Source organism: Microtus oregoni, unplaced genomic scaffold (genome assembly GCF_018167655.1).
Source record: "Microtus oregoni isolate MIOR12 unplaced genomic scaffold, Mior012 000027F_ref0000203, whole genome shotgun sequence".
NCBI classification, from domain to species: domain Eukaryota; kingdom Metazoa; phylum Chordata; class Mammalia; order Rodentia; family Cricetidae; genus Microtus; species Microtus oregoni.
The window spans coordinates 27,371,918-27,394,634 of NW_024543086.1; the positions used below are offsets into that span (position 1 = coordinate 27,371,918).

General features: G+C 41.7%; 1 protein-coding gene across 1 annotated transcript in view; it reads right to left on the bottom strand.

The window, feature by feature from the left end:
* Window positions 1–22,717, bottom strand: part of Grin2a (glutamate ionotropic receptor NMDA type subunit 2A) — a 441,777-nt gene that overhangs the window by 134,968 nt on the left and 284,092 nt on the right. Inside the window, exon 5 of the mRNA XM_041676484.1 lies at window positions 17,974–18,088. Within this exon, the coding sequence (XP_041532418.1) occupies window positions 17,974–18,088 (115 nt within the window). The remainder of the gene's footprint in view (window positions 1–17,973; window positions 18,089–22,717) is intronic.

Sequence of the window (22,717 nt, forward strand, 5' to 3'; positions counted from 1 at the left end):
GTAATTGTTTTGTGTCGAGTTCACAAAAACTAACCAGCACAGATACAATGATGGAAATATGGCTTCAACACAGTCTCTGTCTTCTCCTCCTCCTTCTCTCCCTTCTTCCCTTCTTTCCCACCCCAGCCTCCAGCCCTCATCAGGTCCCTACTCTCTCCCTTCTTAGAGATATTCAGTTCTTTGGAATCATCCTCAACACAGACAAGTGGATGACCCTGTCAGAAAATCTAAATGGTTTTCATTTGTCTGTTCAGAAGTTTCTAGAAATACTTCTAGCTGAGAGGCTCTTTGAATAATTTACTCATCTGGGGTCATTTAAATAATCTTATTCACTCATTTTCATAATTGATGGCAGTGGCAGACTATGCAGGGAGCGGATTTGCCTCACATTTGTGCTTCCTGTCAATGTAATTGTGCCCCATCACCCTCAGACAGTTCCTGAGTTGAGTTGATTTGAACACTGTCATGCCATTATGACTCTACCAAGGTGCAGGAACCAAGTCTGCCTTTACTACTCTATGACCTTGGACAAATTCTCATGCAGCTTCCATTTTGCCTCCTATAATGTTAACAAAGAACTACTTATGATTGGCAGCTATTGAATATCCTTCGTGGGTCAGTCAATTTTCTAAGCATTTAATATACCAACTGTTCTTAAAACTCTATGGAAGAGCATTGTCATTGTGTCCCTTTTAAAGATGTGAAAATGAAGAGAAATTTATAAGATCAAAACAAGATATTAGAGTAAAAATATATCATTGTGAACAGTACATTACAGAGCCTGACTAATGGTGGCTGTTGCCATCAAGAGTAACAGTGATAGGTTTTCTTTTAGGGTCTATGACTGTGAAGTCACATGTTCTTAACCCTGATAATATTTCCAGATGCCGGTCTCATCTTGTGGAGTAGGCCTTAAATTCAATCAGAAAACCATTGGTTACATCCATGAAACCTATGCCACTATTGCGCCAGTGTGTGTGTCTTGTCAGATTGGTCATTACTGTAGATTAGGTGTTCAAAGTTTAAGAAGATGGATGGTTGCTTTTCTCCTCCAGCAGTGTTCACAGCACCAGTCAGCACTATGGAAGGTAGCCAGCAGTGATGAAGATCCCAGGTGAGTATAAACTCTATTTCTCCATGTTCTCCTACATGTTACTCAAGTGTGTGGTGTCTTCAGCAATAGAATCTTACTGTCAAGTTCTGGTAAATAACCAAGATTGGTGACAATAACTTGCAATGTTTAGGTATCTATAGGACCTCAGTGACCAACTCCATTTCTAGCACTGGACTTTTTCTTTGTTAGCCTGTGGTGTCTAGTAAGGGCACTGTTGCCTCCATTAAAAGGTAATTCTATGTAAACTCTTTTTTTGTGTCTGCATATATGTTTTAGAAAACTTCTACAGTAGTAGACCATATGACTTTTTTTTTTGAATGGTCTTTATTTATTTAGTGTTAGAAGAGAACTTCCTACTATGATTTTGCTAGATTTATATAGTATTAAACAGACTCAAATGACTTATCTTTATACTTACAAGTTAGTGCATCTTTCAATCATAATTGGAAAAGGACTTTGTTTTTGCTTTGCAGCAGATTGTGATTAATACAGATCCACAGTTGGTCAAGGTACAGAGAAGAGAATGCAGACATTCAGGCCTAAATGGGACATCTATATTCCACCACCTCCTCCCAGTGTTCAAGGATCCCAGAAGAAAAGGGACAGAAGAATAGTAAAAGCAAGAGGGAGTAAGTAGCTACAAGGCAACGGTGTCTTAAGGACACACATGAGCCATTGTAGATATGAACTCTCAGTGGTTATGATAGGATATATAATAACTGTGCCAGCTCAAGTCAGACAAAACCCCCCATCATGGAGAGGGAAGGCACTCATAAGGCCCCATTCCTAGCCAAGGAGCTATTGGCAACTGATAGATACCAAAAGAGGAAGAATGTGTTTTCATATGTCCATGATTGCTTAACTGTGTTCCAGTGGACAGCTACAAATTCAAAAGTGGAATATGATCAAAAGATTTTATACAAAATTCTTAAAGAACTAATGAAAGTAAACAAAATATTTACCCATCAGTCATCATCAACATCACTTTCAGCAACAGTATCACCATTATCATTCATCATCAGTACCACGCGGCTACCACTACCATTATCACCTGTCTTTAGCATTAACAACCCTATGTTCCCATAGAGAGATCTTTTCTGTGAACTGCATTTTGTTGTCGCTGTTTTAACTTTTGAAATCTAGAAAACTTTTAGCAGAATGTGGCCTTGTAGGATACCACTGATTCAACATCAGTTTGAGGTGGGTTAAAACTATAAATACAAAAAAAATGTAAATGAATTTAAAAAGTAAATAAACCAACTCATGTCAAGCCAGAATATATACACCTTTATGAGATGCCATTCCTTATCCCGCTGGACAAGTCAATTTACAGAGATCCACTGCACCTTCCTTCCTGTGACCTGACATATTGTACCATGTGGGTATTTAAAATAGTTCCTGTGCGTGACTCTGGGGAAGACAGATGATAATTTTAAGTCTTTTGTAATGACTTCACTTTCCCTCTCTGGTTCACATCATTTGAGAAACTTAATGATCATTATATAAGGAAACAAATTAAATTCCATAAGATTTTGCTAAGGTTGGTGATATTACCAAACTCATCTTACAAAAAAGGGCACTCGACTTTAAATGTGGATTTGGGAAAAAGAGGAAGGGGAGGAGAAGGGGCAAGAATAAAGGAAGAAAAATGATCAGTTTCATACAGATGCAACAAATTTTCTCTAGAACTGCCTAGTCTGTGAGCAACTAACTCAAACCTACACCTAAAATAGGATTGTAAAAACTTGTCTACCCACTTCCTCCCTGCGACGCGTCTTTCGGAGCACCGGTTCCTCACAATTCCTTTTTTCCTAAATAGCTCTTCAGGAAGAGTCGTTTCCACTAGCACTTCTGTGTGAGAAGCATCCCAGTTTCTGTCTGTGAGTACTGGCTGTTGGGTGTAATGTCCACACTTTACAGTTCTCCAGCTCTGTGACCCTGAGCAAGCTGAAGCGCTTCCTCTGGCCTCTTTCCCTGTGCTAAAAAGAAAGACCATAGAGGCTCAGTGCGGATGTGAGGGTTAGACCAATGCCCGACATGCTCCTTGGCACACCAAGGGCTAAGTGAAGGTAGGTTCTTCCTTTTATTTGATGTGGCCCTCTCCCCTCAAGATTTTCAACAGTGCCTTCAGGGGTTACTAAACAAAATCCTATATCCAATAATGCAGATTCCAGTGACCACAGCCTTCAATTCTTCTAAAAAGTTTGCATTTTCTACTGTTGTACAATAAATCCCTGCATAGCCATCTGTAACAATGCACATTTAATATCTGATAGCATTGTAGGTCTTAAGTCCAAGAGGGCTCAGTTTGGTTCTCAGGGTACCACAAAACTGGGCTCTGGACCATCTCAGAGAATGCCATACTGAACCCCCAGAATGTGTTAGCCGAATTCAGGTCTTTGAGGTCAGAGGTCTCATGTCCTACATTTCCTCTGCGTCTTAGCAAGGACTGGCCATAGCTTTGCCTTTCCACTCCACACAGCGCCCTTGTGATGCTTATGTTGTGAACATAACAGGAGCTGGCATCACTTAGAAAAGGGGATTTCTGGTATGCCTGTGAGGGATTATTTCAATTGGGTTAACTGAGGAGGAAAGACCCCGGAAAGGAGGGTGTTGCCATTCCCTGTTGAGGGTCTTAGACTGCAGAGAAAGAAGCTGGCTGAGTACTAGTATTCAGCTCTCTTTCCCTTTTGATCCTTTTGTGACTGTCGCGGAGCACCAGATCTCTCTCTCTCTCTCTTTCTCTCTCTCTCTCTCTCTCTCTCTCTCTCTCTCTCTCTCTCTCTCTCCTCTCCTCTCCTTAGTGACTGTGTATATATCACTATCAGCTTTCCCAAGCTCCTGCTCCTCTGGTTTCTGGGCCACGGAGGACTGTACCCTGGAGCCATGAGTCAAAATAAACTTTCTCCCTTAAGTCTGTCAAGGTGTTTTTGCAGAGCAACAAGAAACGAGCTTAAGACACCCTACTGTTCTTAGATCTGGAAAACAGAAAAACCCATCTCATGATAGGAGCTTGGAGACCGGTCTCCTTTTAAAGTGCTTATGTAATTGTCCTCACAGCCTCTCTCTGGGAAACTTAATATCAAATAACGAATGCCTTCTTGCTATGGAACACTATGTAACCACAAGAGTGGCTGCTCATCAAAGCCACGAACTCTAGGAAGGAATAATAGCTCAATCAGACCTACCCTGTATCTTCCAGAGCATTACCCCCTCACATCTCCATTTCCTTTAAATGAACCTTTAGACAATTGTTCAAAGATTCGAGCAAGCTACCATTTCTATTTAAATGTTATTGAGCCATTCTTAGAATTCTTTGCTACAATTTCTGTTTAGCATGCACCAGTCATGCCCAAATAGAACTCAAGAGTGTTTGCCTCTGAACATGAGTTTGAGGTGTTTGGGTTTGTGTGCATGGCTCTCCTCCAGCTTCTGGTGTCCATGTCTTTCTTATTCCCCGAGACCCTGTACAAATGAGGAGTGCTCTGTAGAAGTGCCCTTAATTCTTCTGCCTCATATACATCTTCTCTGAGATCCTGGAGTCACTGCTGAACATCTGCAACACACCTCAGGTTCTGCTGAAGTTCTTAGCATACCCCAGTGTCCTGTTAGATTCCGAGTCTCTTAAACACCGGATGTTTTATCTAGTTTTCAACCTTCAACAAACATGTGCACACAGCTGGTGCTTAAGAAAAAAATTCTTGATAATACGAATGTGACTAGAAAAGGGTCAAATATCCCCAGTTCAGTTGCTTCTGGTTAGGTGGAAAGATTTAACTGAGATGATTATGTCCTCAATCGCAGCCATAGATAGTATTTCATCTGGTCTTAGTAACTGTCTAATTTTTCAGAGTGTGTTTAACATGCAGCAAAAGCATGGGTTGTTGGTGCCTGCTTGCAATTCCAGAGGGCATAGATGTGTCTCTAAGGTTTTCAGGCAAGCCAGGCTAGCTTATTTGGTGAGTTTCAGAGTAGTGAGACATTCTGTCCTATGAAACAAGGGGGGTGGTATCTGAGGAACAGCACCCAAGGCTGACTTCTGGCCTCAATATGTATACACACACACACACACACACACACACACACACATGCGTGTGTATCCACTCCTGGACATGTACCCTCCACACACAGAAAGACTACAAAAGATCTAATTTCTTTCCTTCCTTCTTTTTCCACATTTTGTCTAAGCATTTCAGCTAAGCAGAATCTTCCAGAGCAGAAAAAAGACAAAGGCTAAGAAGCAAGGGCTCTTGACAAGAGCTCTGATCTAGACGATCTTGGAATCATGGGGGCATATGCATGATGTCAGCAGTGTCTCCTCATCTTTCACAGCCACTGGAATCCCCAGGGAAGCACATGAAAGCTACAGATGTGGATTCAGACATGGTTGGCAGCCAAGCTAACAAGGCTTTGGCCTCTTTTCTTGTCTGGTCCTGAAATAGTCCAAGGAACTGCACTTGTAAAAAAGACCACTATGACCCTTTATCATCGGGAATGTTCCAGGGTATGAGTCCCATCCAGTCTCCTCTCCATCCTGGGATTGTGGTGAGCATCTATAGTTGGGTACCAAAGACAGGATAGCCAAAAACAATGGAAAATAGAACACAAACACAAAATGCCTTTAGTGCTGACTGTGGCAGACGGCACGGTTTGTCCTACAAGCTGCTGCTGTTGACAGAAGCACAGTCCATGCGACCGCTCCACCCACTGTCTCTTACTGTGTGACAGTGACATCCTCACAACTAAGACTTTCCTTCATGCTTTACTTCTAAAATATTCATAGGAATATTTGTATGTATAAGCCAAAGACGATGTTTATACAAATATCTCAGTTCTTGGGTAAGATGGTTCTTCTTGCAGAATATTGAACACACACACACACACACACACACACACACACACACACACACGAGTTCTATGACTCCCTGAACGACCCTAGAATAGAATATGATAGTGGAGATGGGAAATAATGATCTGAAAGGCGAGTGCACGTACAGTGACTGAACGGAGCCACAGTTCTCTTAAACTAAAAGGGGCGGATAAGGGACTAGAGGGCAGATCTGTATGGGTACGGGAGGATGGTTGTGATAGAAAGAAAAATTTCTCCTCCTGCGGGGTAATTACGACTGGCAATAATTGGCTGTATATTGCAAAATAGCTAATGGAGAGGATTTTGAATTTTTAAACACAAAGAAATGATGAATGGATTTGTTAATTACCTGATCAGATCATTACACATGGTATATGTATATTGAACAACACTTTGTGCTGTATATATGCATACAATTATTATGTAGCCATTAAAATTCAAAGAGCTGGGATGTAATTTGGTTGGTATAGTGCTTTATGGGCATGTGCAAGGGCTTAGACTTAATCCCCAGTACTGAGAAAAAGAAAATACCACTATCATGTTAGGCCAGGCATGGTGGGAGGTGTTTGAGTCCTAACTGCTTCTTGAGAGTGAGGCCTTCCTAGACTATGTGAGATCTTGTTTCAAAATAAACAAAGTTTGGGTTGAGATGGTAGCTCAGTACTATAGCACTTGCCTACCATGGATGAGAACTTGGGTTCAGTCTTCCATACCACAAAAAGGCATTAAAACAGTATCTACACTGTCTATACCATAATGCCTCCCTAGATATAATCACACATCAACATACTACAAGCAGACATAGATTCAAAGCAAGCTTAGCTTTTTTTTTTTTTTAAACAAAATCCCCATCTAGGAATGGAGTGTTTGCTCAGTGGTTAAAAAGCCCTGCTTCCAAGCCAGATGAGCTAAGTGTGACTCCCAGGTCTGCCATGGTGGAAGGAGAGAACACACAGATTGTTCTCTGACATCCCTGTCCGCACAAACATGCGGTCAATCAGTGAAAGGGTTGATTTGTTAAATTCTCTTTCTGTATGAGAAATTCTTCAAGTGGCCCCTCTTTTATTCTGTGTAAAACGTACAAGACAGGGTACAACCCCTTCCTTAATGACCCAATCTGAAAGAGACAAGGCTGTAAGACATAAAAATGTTTAAGCCACAGGTTCCAATTAGCTGACTTTAGTAGACTCTTCCACATCCAGTGAGAACTGTGAGCATGAGTGTGGGAGGTCAAGCTCCCTCCCGTCCCCTCTAAGCAACCCTCCAGCAGTTACTGGGTGTGATGCAGGCTGTGGAGCACAGATTTCGGATCAGCCAGACCTTCATTTGCTCCTGTTTGTGTCATAACCTAGTTGGAAGATCTTCATCAGGTCACTAGCCTGACCAATCTTGAATTTACATTATGTGAAATAAGAATAAAAAACTTACTTTAGACGGATTTTTTGAAACACCTACATGAGATTATGAATGTAAAATTCTCATTCTCCTTCTTAGGACAGAATAGCTCCTAACAAATGGTAAGTGAAGTCAGCATAACTATAACAGATTTAGAGGGGCCCATCTGCACCCTTGTACAAATCCTGCCGATGGAGCTGGAAACAGATGATCAGATCTTTCCCTGGGTGGGCTTCTAGTCTAAGTAGAGATAATATGCACACAGGCGATCACAAAGCACACTGCTGACCCTCTTAGGAGGTGGCATGTGAGTCTGCAGAGATAGTGCAAAAGGCCTAGCGTGCCCGGAACCATCCAGATGCACGGTTGCTGCAAAAGGAACTTAAAGAAGGAAGAATGTCCAATGGGATAGGACAGTGATCGCATATGCGGGCTTGCAGAATACTGGGAGGAGAAGAGCCTGCTTTGCAGGCTCAGCAAACAAGCCAGTTTGCCTTGGCTTTGCATAGGGAGTCTGCTGGCAGCTCTATAGACTAGCAGATAGAGCTATATAGGAGGCAAGGCCATGGAAGTGTCTCTGTGCAAGGCAACCAAAGCTATGGTTAGACATGAGAGCCATAAGAATGGGGAGAAAAGTCAGATCTGTCAGGTCAAGGACAATGAGAACTTTTCTTCAGGAAGAACTAGGGAGGTTCTCCACTGTCAATCATTATGAGGGTCTCTCCCTGTCATCAGTGTCACTCTGTCACCATGAGGATCTCCTCTGTTGTGATAAGGGTCTCCCCTGTCATAGTGAGGATCTATCTTGTCATGATGAGGCTCTCCTCTGTTGCAACAAGTTTCTACCCCATAATAACAAGAGTTTCCCCCATCAAAATGAGGGTCTTCCTCCCTTCACAATGATGGTTTCTTGTCTTTTCAGAAATAATCATCTTTGAATCTCCTGAAAGGACCACAACCTTTTACTTTAATGTATGTCTGGTTTTGTCCTGTCTGTATGTGATATAAAGCTTCAAAATGTTTTAAATATCTCCTTAAATCGCTCTTCCAATACATATTCCTTTTCTATCTGTCCTGGGATGCATCACTAGGCTGGACTTACCCTTTCTGCAGCATACATAAACATGAAAACCACATTTCCCACCACCCATTGACTTAGTTTTATTTATTAATTAAAAATATGAAGATCGTTTGTATGTGTGTTTACATGTATGTGTGTTCACATGTGTTTGTGTTTTTATCTACATCTATCTTTCACTTAAAAATTATTAAAACATTAAGTAGCTAATGAAATTGTTCTAAAGGCTTTGGCAGTTGTTAATAAGAAAAAGTTCAGCCCGATGAAATATAGTTTATCACTAAGTCCAATCTAAAGTTCCCGTCCTCAGAAATACCTGACCCATATGACCAGGCCAAGGTCACTTCCTCTCTTCTCTGTGTTTGATACTGCATCCAGTAGAATATAGATAGCACTGTACTAAGGTTGCCTTATTTATAAACTGCATGAGGATACCTGCAAGCCTCACATTTAGTAGCCTATTAGCCCTGGAATGGGCACACGAGATGTTGGCTGTCCTGGATGTGCTCATTAGATCTCAGGGGAAGTATTGTTTGCAAACATCTCTAGAAGCCCTGGGCTCACCAAGTTCCACAAAGAGCAGAAAAAAAAAATAGAGAAACAATGACCCAGAAATTCCAGTTTTCAGGAGAAAGGTTGCTGAGTTCTGGGTTCTGGAGTGGTGTATGGACCTACAAGAATCCTTGCCAGCCGCACACAAAGGCCCAGAAAACACCAGCACCCCTCTAAAAGGCCTTAATCTTTCTCATAAAACCCTCATTTCATGCACTGCTTGCAGTGATTCCATGGGATGATGAGAAGAAAGCCCTTCTGTGCCAGAATACCAACTCTGTCCCTGGCAGCCCTGCCCCTCTGCTGACCTGCTGGGGCAGCGTGGTGTTCTGGGAAGCTCGGGAGCACATGTCTGGTGTTTTCCTGCTCCGCTGGCTTCCTTGTCTTAGAGACAGAAGCACAGGGAGTTATTTCTGAATCCTGGATCCCCTGTGTGCCAGGAGAAGAGACCACTGACAGGAATTATTCGGACATGCTAAGCTCAACTGGGCAGCAACTCCCCAGGCTGCCTCTGGGGGCAACTGCTGTATCTCAACAGGAATGTAGGCTATACAAAGTATTCAAAAGCATTTTTTTTTTGTATCTGGAAGTGTAGAATGGCAAAGGCATCTTTCTTTCATTCAGTGTTATTACCTCTATTGCAGTGACCTGCTTGTAATCTGGCTCCTTGGATATGAGCCCAATCCAAAGGCAACACAGAAATTTCACAATTGTAAGCCAAGTCCAAGCCTGGGTTTTCAAGTACAACCGACAAGAATGGTTTTGCAGCTTAAAAGCGACCTTTAGGTTATGCCAACAACCTCCCAACTCAACAACATGTACATTCTCTACCTCTTGCTATGATCACAAAACAAACCTTCCCGTTTGGGTTTTGCAGGTGTGTGTGGAAGGAAAACCTGGAAAATGGGGAATGAAAGAAAGAAGAGATACACAAAAGACAAAGAAACAGAATGTTCAAAGTCCCAGATGCATTAGCAATGCCATATACTGATGGAATCATAAAACACTTAACACAGTGAGTGACAGTGGTCAACTAGAAGATAGTGTTTTATTCTTGCAGGCGAAACAGACATGAAGACCCCTATCTCATCAACATCTGCACTGTCAATCAACTGTCGTGAGTATAGAAATTATCCTCTTACTTAGTGATAAACTCCAAGGATCAAAAACAGTGCCAGGCACAGAGCAGGCCATGTGTTCATCTGTTAGATGAATACACAGCGTTTTCAGTCATGTTTCATAAATCACCAAGAGGAAAAAGAGAGCAAGTCAATGATTTGCTCTACTCTAGGTAATGTTAATCCCTGAATGGGTTATTACATATGAGTCAGTAATATCTGTTGGTTAATTGTGCTGAGTCTCCCAACCTACAGAACTTAACTTTTTAACTTAGGTGCAAAGAAAGGCAATAAGTGATCAAAACTTGTTGCCATAGCTGGACGCATTCCATCACTCTAGAAAATGTGGTTTCTTTCTTGGCAACAGTTCTTCGTTAAGACAGCAACTGATGTGCTTCCGTCTGACTTCATTAGAAAGTTTTACCTTCTTTTGAATTTCATATAAAATGATAATGCATTATAATATTTTGTTTCTGCCTCCTTTGGTCCAACATAATGCTTTTTAGTTATACCCATTAATATACATGATAGGAATTCCTTCCTTCTTAATAAAAAGCAGTCAATTTTGTGAATATGCTATATTTAATTTATTCTTTTCCTTATAGACACACCTTAGTTATTTCGGAAGTTTTCTGTATAAATAAAATTTTATTAGCAATATCATACACATATATGTATGCATGTTTGGATATATAATTATTATAACTAGGGATGGAACTCCTGGGTGGTAAGGTCTGTATGCATTATGTATGTTTCTCTTTATAAAGCTGAAACCAAACAATTTCCCTTGCTGGTGGCAATTTAGATTCTCAGCTCAGTGTATGAGACCATGCCCTCACTAAAAAATAATACTGTCAATATTTATGTTAAATGTGAATCCTAGGAATTATTTTAATTTGCTGACCCTATGATGAGAGTATAATCAGGGGCAGAGCTTTTGCCTAACATGCAAAACTAACTGGTTCAGTCTTCAGCACAACGCACACACACACACACACACACACACACACACACAAACACACAAACACACATACACACAGACACACAGATTTATATTCCACTCAAGAACAGTGATATTAAGCATTTCCCTGAATGTATAGACATTTGAATAGTATCTTTTATGAACCATCTAAGACAACTTCTATTTTTATTAATACTGTTGATCATTTTATTATTGATTTGTAAGTTATTTACATATTCTAAATGGCTATCCTTCATAACATACATGTATCATATCTTCCAAATTGTATTTTGTCTTTTTCATTTCTAAAATTGCCTTTATATAAGCAAAATGCTTTTATATTTTGAAAGATTGCAGTTTTATGCTTGCTGGATGTTAAGAAATCTGTTGTCAGACTGAGTCAGTTATATTCAGGAATATATATTACTATATGTGCATGTAACAACAATTAATGAAAAAAGAGGCTATGAATTTGAAACAGAGCTAGGAGGTATATATGGGAGGGTTTAGATGGAGTAAGGGGAAGGGACAAATGGTATAATTATATTATAATCTCAAAAATAAAAGGAAAAAAGAAATCTGAGGGCCCCTTGAGCCTTCCAAATCCTCCTTCATCATCTCCTGGAAACATTCTGATTTTAGTTTTAACACAGTCCTACAATTTGTTTCAAGTAGTTTTTGCACATAGTGTAAGTAAGTGGTCCGGGTTTATTCTTAGCTCCTTCTCGCCCCTGAGCTGACATGATGCCGTTCATTAGAAAGTCTTATAACTTTCTTCTTATCGTCAGCCAGTATCACTTCCCTGTGCATTTTCAGATCTGTCTTCCCTGCTTCATCATCTGATAAGATATTAGCTGTAGAGGGTCTTGTGGACATAACATGGCCACTGCCCTTGTGATCTCACAGCAGCTATGACTGTCTGCACAAGACTGGAACAAGGTCAAACCAGTCAACAGTCCATCATGGATGGGGGAGGGGCTTGTGAGTCCCCATCCCTAGCTGAAGAGACAGTGACAATTGATGGCTGCCTAGGGATGAAGAGTCAGTTTTCTTTAGGGACGTGGTCCCATGGATGGACCACATAATTAGGTTTAGTAGGCAATAAAGATTAAATTTAAAAATAAAGTTAAAAACAGGATGTGAAACTGAGACAGAGTCATGTATGGGGACCTAGAATAATCTAGAGAGGTTGGGGTGAATATGATCAAAATACATACTATTCATGCATAAAATTCTTTAAAAAATGAAAATAATATTATGTTATAAAAGATACTAGCTATAGGATTTTCATAGATAGCCTATGTCAGAGCATGGAATTAATTGGCCTTCTTATCAAGATGGATAGTGAATTTTGTTAACTGTGTTTTCTGCATCTGTTGAAATAACTATATAATTTTCCCCTTTATTCAGTTAATATGGTAAATTACATCAATTTAGTTTTTGAATGTGAAGCCAATATTGCATTCCTAAAATAAACCCCTCTTCTCTATGATGCATTATCTTTTTAGGCAACATTATTGCCTGTGATTAGTAAGATGGTGAAAATCTGTGTACATCGCTGTTACTTATTTTCTAAACATTTGATTGAATTCACAGTGAAGCCATCTGGACAGTAGAAAATGGGAGTAATGAAAATAAATTACTTTTTCACACCAAAAAAGGAAGTTTTCTGTTACATATTTAAGTTCCTAGCAATATAAACTATTCAGGTGTCTGACTTCTTCCCAATTCAGTTTGGGAAAACCATGTTTCTCTGAAGTATTTTCCCAGTTTAACAATACTGTCAAACTTGTTGGGATAAATTTTATGTGATGTTCCTCTTCACTACTTAGAAACGGTAAGGTCTGTAGAGGCATCACCTTTGTGTTTTAGTAGTAACTATTTGTTTCCCTTTTTGCACAATCACTATTGCAGTGGATTTTATTAATGTTTTCCTAAAGGCTGGGTTCTAAATTGTTGACTTTCAATCTTGTATCTCTTATTTTCCTTTTGCATTGTCTGGGTTCTTTCTTTAGCTTCCTATGTGCTGTAAGACTGAGAAACAGAGACAGAGAGATAAGGTTGGTCTTCCTGTGCAATTTGATAGGGTCATGATCTGCAGACCTTCTGGTTCAACCTCCCAGTGATGGGATTATACAGATATGTCACTATCTTTTTCTTTTTTTCCCAGGATAAATTATGGACTTTATAATTTGTCTTTTTTAAAAGATCTATTTTGTTTTTATTTATGTGCATATATCTGTGTCTGTGTGGATGTGTGAGTGAACACCCAAGGAAGCCAATAGAAAGGTACTCAGTAGCTGGGAGCTGGAGCTACAGAGAGTTACAAACTGAGCCATGAGCGCTGGGAACTAAATTCTAGTCCTCTAGAAGAGCAGCAAGTACTTTCACCCACAGACCCATCGCCCCAGCTCCACAAATTCCCTTTAATTATAATGAACTGCAGTCATAAATTTCCCTCCTAAGACATATTCACCTTTACCCTTCCAGTTTGGGTATGTTGTGTTTTTATTTCCATTCTGCTTAAAATATTTTCTACTATCTCTTTTATTTCTCTTTTGACCTAAAATTTAAGTAGACATTTGTCATAATTTCCAAACAAGCATTTACTGGATATATCTTTTTTGCTGAATTTTATTTGAATACTGCTGTTATTAGAAGGTTTATTCTATAGCATTTCAATTTATTCAAATATAAGACTCATTTTAGATTCCAAACACCATCTGCCCTGGTGGATTTTGGACACATTCTTGGAGAAACACATTTTTGTAGCTGGTGAATGGAGTAGGCAATGTTTTCCTGGGCTGCCTTGTCGCCCTTTAGGAGAGTGTCACTGGGCCCGCAATGGCTCCTGTGCATAGAGCATTTCCTCCCCCTCACCGCCCTGTGCCTTCCTCCTCTCCAAAGTTTCCCCCTCATCCATTCCATGTGCAAAGCAAAGATAAACTTCAAGATGCCAATAACATTTAGAAATGTTATTTAGGCATATCTTGTCAAAGGCTAGTCAACAATACCATTTTAAACCTTGGCCTTTTTTAAATTTTATTTTTTTTGTAACTCCCTAAGACCAATTAATGCTGCCTATATATGCATGGGTGTGCTGGGGTTCACTGGGGGCATGGGCAAGCTACTAGTGACCACATCCCATGCAGCTCTCGATGTTCCTCAGCTAGGAGTAGGGCCTCAGGGGCCTCTCCCTCGTTCATGCTGGGCTGTTGGCTGGCTTGATCTTATGTGGAGCTTATGCAGGCAACCACAGCTGCTAAGAGGTCACACATCCAACAACCATGATTCATGTTCAGAAGACAGCATTTCACAGGACTCTTCTCTCTCCTCTGGCCCTTACCCTTTCTCTGCCTCTTCTTGCACGATTGTCCTAGGACTTGATCCTGTCATTGCACTCTTTATGTAGTAGTGTGAGGATTGCCGTGGTAGTTGGGATATGGAGAAGAAGGTGTGCCACTAGGGCAGGTATCAATGTTTCTGAGAATTTAGTATATTCTATGGAGCCTCTCTTCTGTGACACAGGTTGTGCCAGTATATGGGGTGATTTTTTTCTTTTTTATTTTTTTACGGGTCACTGAGGCTTTTATTCTGCATGTAGAACCGCTGGGGCGGGGGTCTTTCCTGTGGCCACCCTAGAGATTACACTGGGCTCCAGACACTAGCTTGGAAGTGAGGTGACAATGATTTGGACCAGTCACATGATTACAAAGCTGGGGTTCCCCGCAGGGCTCCAGGTGGTCTGGCGGACTGAAGACATCTAAGGAAGCAGTGGCATGGGAGGGGCAAGCACTGGGCCGGCCTTGAGCCGCCTTGATGACGTCAGGGACGGGATCTAAGCAGCTGGTGGCTCCAGGGATCTGCATCCACTTTACTTGGCCAGGGGGTTCCTGAAGCACCTGCCGGCAAACTTGGCCTTGCTGCCCAGCTCTTCCTCCATTCTAAGAATCTGGTTGTACTTGGCCAGGCACTCGGATCAACAAGGGGCACCAGTCTTGATCTGCCCAGTGCAGAGCCCCACTACCAGGTCAGTGATGAAAGTATCCTCAGTCTCCCCAGAGCGATGGGACACCATGACGCCCCAACCATTGGACTGGGCCAGCTTACACGCCTGCAGAGACTCTGTCACGGAGCCAATCTGGTTCACTTTGAGCAGGAGGCAGTTGCAGGACTTCTCACTGACAGCCTTGGCAATCCTCTTAGGGTTGGTCACTGTGAGATCGTCCCCAACCACCTGGATGCCTGAGCTAGCTGTGAACTTTACATGTTGACTTTTCAGAACTAATATGATATGTTCTTTTTTTTTTTTAAGACATCTACGCTCCCTGTCCTCAGTATGATTTGCAGGAAGAAGGGATATGCTGAAGTTTTGAAGCTAGTTTACTTGGAGCAAAAAACTAAATAAATTAAAATACAGACTGTTTCACAAAATGGCAATGGCACGGGAGAATTGTCTGTATTCTGTCAATCATGTTTTAAATAAACGCTTATTGGCCAGGCAGGAAGTATAGGTGAGTCAACCAGACAAGAAATAGAGAAGGAGCGAAAAGAACAGGAGTATTCTGGGAAGTAGGAAGCTCCCTCCGCAGTCCTGCCTGACTGAAAGGTACCGAGCATGTGGCTAACATAGATAAGAATAATGGGTTAATATAAGCTACAAGAGCTAATAAGAATACTGAACTAATGGGTCAATCAGTTGATACTTATGGAGATCTCTATGTGATTTTCTCTGGGACTTGCTGGCTGTGGGGTACCAGGTGAGACAGGAACTCCAACAAGCTGGCCCTTCATGTTACATGGCAAATGGTGAACATGGTACATGCTTAGCAGACTCAAGAAAATCAGTGTGAGTTAATGTCAGGGTCTTCTATTCGATTCCATTGGTCGACTTCTCTGTTTTATGCCTGACATTAACCCACAAACCTATGAACACCTGATCTTCGATAAAGGAGCTAAAAGTATACAATGGAAAAAAGAGAGCATCTTCAACAAATGGTGCTGGCAAAACTGGATGTCAATCTGTAGAAGAATGAAAATAGATCCATATCTATCACCATGCACAAAACTCAAATCCAAATGGATTAAAGACCTCAATATCAGTCCGAACACACTGAAACTGATAGAAGAGAAAGTGGGAAGTACTCTACAACACATGGGCACAGGAGACCACTTCCTATGTATAACCCCAGCAGCACAGACACTAAGGGCATCATTGAATAAATGGGACTTCCTGAGGCTGAGAAGCTTCTGTAAAGCAAAGGACACTGTCACTAAGACAAAAAGACAACCCACTGACTGGGAGAAGATCTTCACCAACCCTGCAACTGACAAAGGTTTGATCTCCAAAATATATAAAGAACTCAAGAAACTAGACCGTAAAAGGCTAATCAACCCAATTATAAAATGGGGCACTGATCTGAACAGAGAATTCTCAACAGAAGAACTTCAAATGGCCAAAAGACACTTAAGGTCATGCTCAACTTCCTTAGCGATCAGGGAAATGCAAATCAAGACAACTTTAAGATACCACCTTACACCTGTCAGAATGGCTAAAATAAAAAACACCAATGATAGCCTTTGCTGGAGAGGTTGTGGAGAAAGGGGTACACTCACCCATTGCTGGTGGGAATGCAAACTGGTGCAACCACTCTGGAAAGCAGTGTTTCGGTTTCTCAGGAAATTCGGGATCAACCTACCCCTGGATCCAGCAATACCACTCTTGGGAATATACCCAAGAGAGGCCCTATCATACAACAAAAGTATATGCTCAACTATGTTCATGGCAGCATTGTTTGTAATAGCCAGAACCTGGAAACAACCTAGATGCCCTTCAACGGAAGAATGGATGAAGAAAGTATGGAATATATACATATTAGAGTATTACTCAGCAGTAAAAAACAAAGACTTCTTGAATTTTGCATACAAATGGATGGAAATAGAAAACACTATCCTGAGTGAGGTAAGCCAGACCCAAAAAGAGGAACATGGGATGTACTCACTCATATTTGGTTTCTAGCCATAAATAAAGGACATTGAGCCTATAATTCATGTTCCTAGAGAAGCTAAATAAGGTGAATCCAAAGACAAACACATAGGCATCCTCAGGAATATTAACCTTCATCAGGCGATGAAAGGAGACAGAGACAGAGACCCACACGGGAGCACCGGACAGAAATCTCAAGGTCCAAATCAGGAGCAGAAGGAGACGGAGCAGGAGCAAGGAACTCAGGACCACGAGGGGTGCACCCACACACTAAGACAATGGGGATGTTCTATTGGGATCTCACCAAGGCCAGCTGGCCTAGGTCTGAAAAAGCATGGGATAAATCCGGACTAGCTGAACATAGCAGACAATGAGGAATACTGAGAATTCAAGAACAATTGCAGTGGGTTTTTGATCCTACTGCACGTACTGGCTTTGTGGGAGCCTAGGCAGTTTGAATGCTCACCTTACGAGTCCTGGATAGAGGTGGGCAGTCCTTGGGCTTCCCACAGGTCAGGGAACCCTGATTGCTCTTCGAGCAGATGAGGGGGGGGACTTGATCGGGGGAGGGGGAGGGAAATGGGAAGCGGTTGTGGGGACGAGGCAGAAATCCTTAATAAATAAATAAATTAAAAAAAAAAAGAAAATCAATGTGATCTTTGCTACAGTGAACATTAGCTACCGCTTTTCTGTAACTGGAGCTTAACCATCTTTACATTGTCCTAAATCTGTCCAGAACGATGGGACCCGAGAACAGCACACAACTATAAGTGCATTCCTATACATTCCTATACATTTGCACCTGCCTGGTCCTCAGAAAGGCTGGCCCTGGGCTTTGGAAGGGAGCTCTGAGCCACTGCACAGGACGTGCTCTACCCCCGCATTCTGCACACACTCACCTTTTCCCACTCTCGGTCCTTGTTCAGCACAATCACCACAAGCCTGGGGTGCACCTGATAGCCTTCTTCAGTGAAGGACAAGTCTTTGCCATCCCATGTCACATTGACCATAAATCTAGATGGAGAAGAGAGAAAGACACATTTTAGGGAAGACTTAAAGAGGCATCCAGCAAATGAGTGCATGCTACCATCAGCACACTATTACAGCATAAGCCATAAGCATAACCATTGCTTACCATGATGCAGGGCCTCCAGCTGTGGGCCTATTGGTACCTATGGAGGCACTACTAACTACATACACTCCAATCCACCAGCGTGCACTCATTTTCAACATTCCAGTCTTGTATCTAGGCATTAATAATCAACATGTTAATACTTTTGACTACCAAATCATTGATCTGGGTTCACATGGTCTTCTTATATGAGAAGCTGAACGTGTATCATTCTCTCTCCGCTCTCTCTCTCTCTCCCTGCATGTTTGCGCACACATGGATGCCCACACATAGGTGGGTGACCACAGAGGTTAGAAGATAAAAGGGTGTTGGATCACAAGAGCAGGGATTGCAAGTAGTAGTGAGACTGTGTATCCTGGGAACTGAATTCAGCTCCTCAGCAGAAACATCAAAGGCTTTTAGCCGCTGCACCCTCTCTCTAGCCCTTTGTATTCTATTCTCTTTCTATAGGTTCCCCAGAAAGAAACTGCTTCCTCAAAAACTACACAGATTTAGCTTCAAAGTAATGATAGCCCATCTGTTTATTACTCATTTGGCTAATATTTATTTGCTACCTGTCAGGGCTTAGCTAGTTGGGTGAAGACTAAAAGGAAACAGATGTGATCCCTGCTCTCATGAGGTTTATAGTCTAAGGGAAAAGACATATATGAGCTGATTAACTACAGATCTCTGACATGCTACAAGAAATAGGATATGGGGCTGAGGAAATGGTTTAGTTGGCAAAGTGTTAGCTAGGTAAATATTAGGACCTGAGTTCCGACCCCCTGCATCCCATGAAAAGACTGTGCATGGGTGAACATGCCTGTGACCCTAGTGCTATAGAAGTGGAGATAGGATGGCCCCAGGTAATCTGGCTCAGTTATGATCTTCAGGGTCAGTAAGAGACTCTGTCTCAAAAATTACATGGTGAGTAACTGAGGAAGATACCCAATGTCCTTCTTTGGCCTCTACATACATGCACACACAAACACACACAAGCACGTGCATGCACACATGCACACACACACAACACACCTTTTTTTAAATAGAGAAAAAGAAAGGTATATTATTGGAAAGCAAAAAAAGAGAAAATAAAACCCAAGATTTTTTTTTTTGATTTATGGGGTATGTCAGCATTGATTATGTAAAAGAAACTGGGAATAGGTTGATGGAACAAGGAATGCCCAAGTCTGTGGTACATACAAAACATCAGATACAGGTGTTTGAAGTTGAAAGAGATAGAAAGAGAAATGTGGCATTGAGAGGGTGGATGAAGCTTTGCTGGCATCTTCAATTTTGTCTTTATCTTAAAATGAGAAGCCATTGAAGGTTTTTAATCAAGGGAGTGCCATAGCACTTTAGTAATGTCATTGTAAGTTGGCGTAGAGACCAGTCAAGGAGACCAGATACTGGGTGCTATTTACAGGGCTATGTAAGGTGGCATGGAGACCAGTCAAGGAGACCAGATACCGGGTGCTATTTACAGGGCTATGTAAGGTGGCATGAAGACTAGTCAAGGAAACCAGATACCGGGTGCTATTTACAGGGCTATGTGAGGTGGTGTAGAGACTAGTCAAGGAGACCAGATACCGGGTGCTGTTTACAGAACTATGTTATTCCTTCAATCAAGATGGAAGACAGGGGTGGCTTTGACCAAGGTAGTTGCCAAAAAAGAAAGAAAGAAGGAGGAAACGGATGAAGAGCAGCAGAAAGAGAACAAAAGAAAACGGAATATCAACAAGATCCGGAGGTGTGTTCTAGGTAAGCATGAAGTAGAAAGTCATCAAGGACCTGTGTCATAGCCATAAGATCAACTCTGACCTGGGCATGTTTATTGCAGGGGACATCTGTCTGCTTAATAATGTTGGTTCCCTCTCTACTCTGCTCCTTTAAATTCTCTTGCATCTGATCAAGTTGAACTCCAATGGGAATACACAGCATGGTTCATCCACCAGAACTAGAATGAAAAGGTGCCCCGGGGCTTCCATATCTCCATGGAGCTTGAGATGGGTGTGACATTACATATGACTGAGGGCCAGCAGCATGTCTCAGAAGGTAAAGAGACTTGCCACCAAACTTGGAGTAGGACTCCTGTTGTGTAAGGAAAGAACCAGCTCCTGAAATTGTCCTCGGACCTCCACACACTATGACATATGTGCACACACACATGCACACAGTAAAACAGGGGAAAATTAAGAAAGCATGACTGTGAAACCTCACAGACACTACCTAAAAATAGTACAATGGACTGAAGCATTTGAAAACTGCATCAGAAAGAGAAGGCACGAAGCATTCTCTGGCTTGACAGTCACTTCATCCAAAGCAAATAAAGAAAGTATTTAAGGAGAAAAACAAACCTACAAAGTTCCAAAAAAGAGACTGGCCTAGTGAGCCACAGGCCCACCTCTGACCTTCTATAGTGCAGAAGTGACCACATAGGAGAGACCAGAGCTCCGTGGACAGGTTGAAAAAACAGGGGCACGGTGAAATCGTCTTGTGTATTCATCCCATGGGCCATCAGCATCCCTAAAAGTCGTGCTCTTGGGGCTGGATGACTCAGTAGTTAAGAGCTCTCAATGCTGTTCCAGAAGACTCAAGTTTGGTTCCTAGAACCCACGTCGGGCAGCTCACAACTGCCTACAACGCCAGCTGCAGGGCATCACATATCCTCCTCTGGCCTCTGAGGGTCCCCACATGTGGGTAGCATAGACACACATACACACACTCGTAAATTAGAATAATAATTATCTTTAAACATGATATTCTCAGCAGCAAGCTAATGATGTAAAAAAAAGCACTCCGGATTAAATGTTAAAGGAATAGGAAAGAGGGTTAAGAAGAGAGTCTGTCTATGCATGGAAGGGTTGCAGGTACTCTCCACTTCCTCTGTTTCCTTTTATTCTTGTAATTATTTGCAATCAAACACTTCAGCAGAAACACTGTTAAAAAAAAAGACAGATCAATCACTGTTCTACTAGAGGCATTTGTGGTGTCTATGACAGTTTGCTAAAAGACATTTTCCTTGTGTACGTACGTGTGTGAATGGGTACATTTACACATGTGTGTGGAGGTCAGAGAATAACCTTGATGTCATTCCTCAGGAATGCCACCCACCTTGTGCTCTAAGATAGGATCTCTCACTGGCTTGGAGCTTGTCAAGTAGGCTAGGCTGGCTGACCAGCAAGCCCGGGAAGCCGCTTGTTTCTGCCTCCCCAGTGCTCGGATTCCAAGTGCGCTGTAATGTCTGCCACTTTTACATGGGTTCTGATGGTCAAACATAGATGCTGGTGTTTGTAAGACAAACTCCTTTCCAACTAAGCCACCTCAGCAAACCTAGAAAGGTATTTTTTTTTTCTGATTCAACAACTGTTTATTATGAGTCTCTTATGTGTCTGACTTTATAGTGAATCCTATTGGAGAAGAATTAAAGGAACAGTGCCTCTCTACCCTCTGGCCAACCCTTCCCATAATTCATAGACAAAGGCACATCAATGGCAGAATGACTGATGGAGAATGTGAAAGTTGCAAAAGCTGGTGAGGAGCCCCTAGCTCAACATGGAATGTCTGAGCAACCCTTCTGGGGGATATTGAAGACAACGGGAGAGGCAGACAGAAACATTTCTGTCAGAGAAGTTACCAGCAGAGACAGTGATGCTCCAGGAGAATCAGGAAGCTGATTTAGGGAGCTGATCAAGTCAACCTGTGAAGGACGCCAACAATGGATCATGGGGCCCTTTATGGCATGCCACAGCACTGGGAGTTTGTGCAGAAGCCATGAAACCATGGCAAAGGTTTTCACTGGGAAACCATGAAAGGAAGGTTGTAAGCAGAGAAGCATTTGGGTTTGCCACTGGCAGAAAAGACATGCAAAGTCTCTGCACTGGACCAGTTACGCAGTGGAGACTTGCTTGTTCTTTGATGGTTCTTGGCTGGATATGCTGAGCTAAGAAGAGACACATAGGAACATTTAGGAAACATTCCATTTTACACCCTCTGTGCATAGGACTCATGAAAAGATTTTCAGTAGACTGTAGGATTAGAGAAACACTGGACTTTCATTAAATTCTTCATTGTCAGCAGGCTTTCAAAGTAACTAATTGGGAGCTAAATTAGGCTACTTTTATCTTCCAAGCAGAAGTTTGGTTTCATTTCTCATAATTATTTTAGGTCCTATCTAATTGCCTGGCACACAGAAGGTACCCAGTTGATGCTTGACGGCTAAGACTACTGACATATCATTGTAAAATGTGCCATCCATCCATCAATACATTTAGTCATACATAATTGCATTCATCACCCTCAAATACATTTGCCCACCCATCCATAAGCCCATCAATACACTTATCCATCTGTTTGTCTATCTACTAGTTCATCCATCTGCCTATACATCAACACATTATCTATTCATAGCCCATCAATAATTCATTAATATATTCATTATTCCAACCAATAGAAACATTTGAGGACCTACTATATATGAAGCATGCTCTTTGTTATAGAGTCTGCTAAGAAAATAGTACAAAAACAATCAT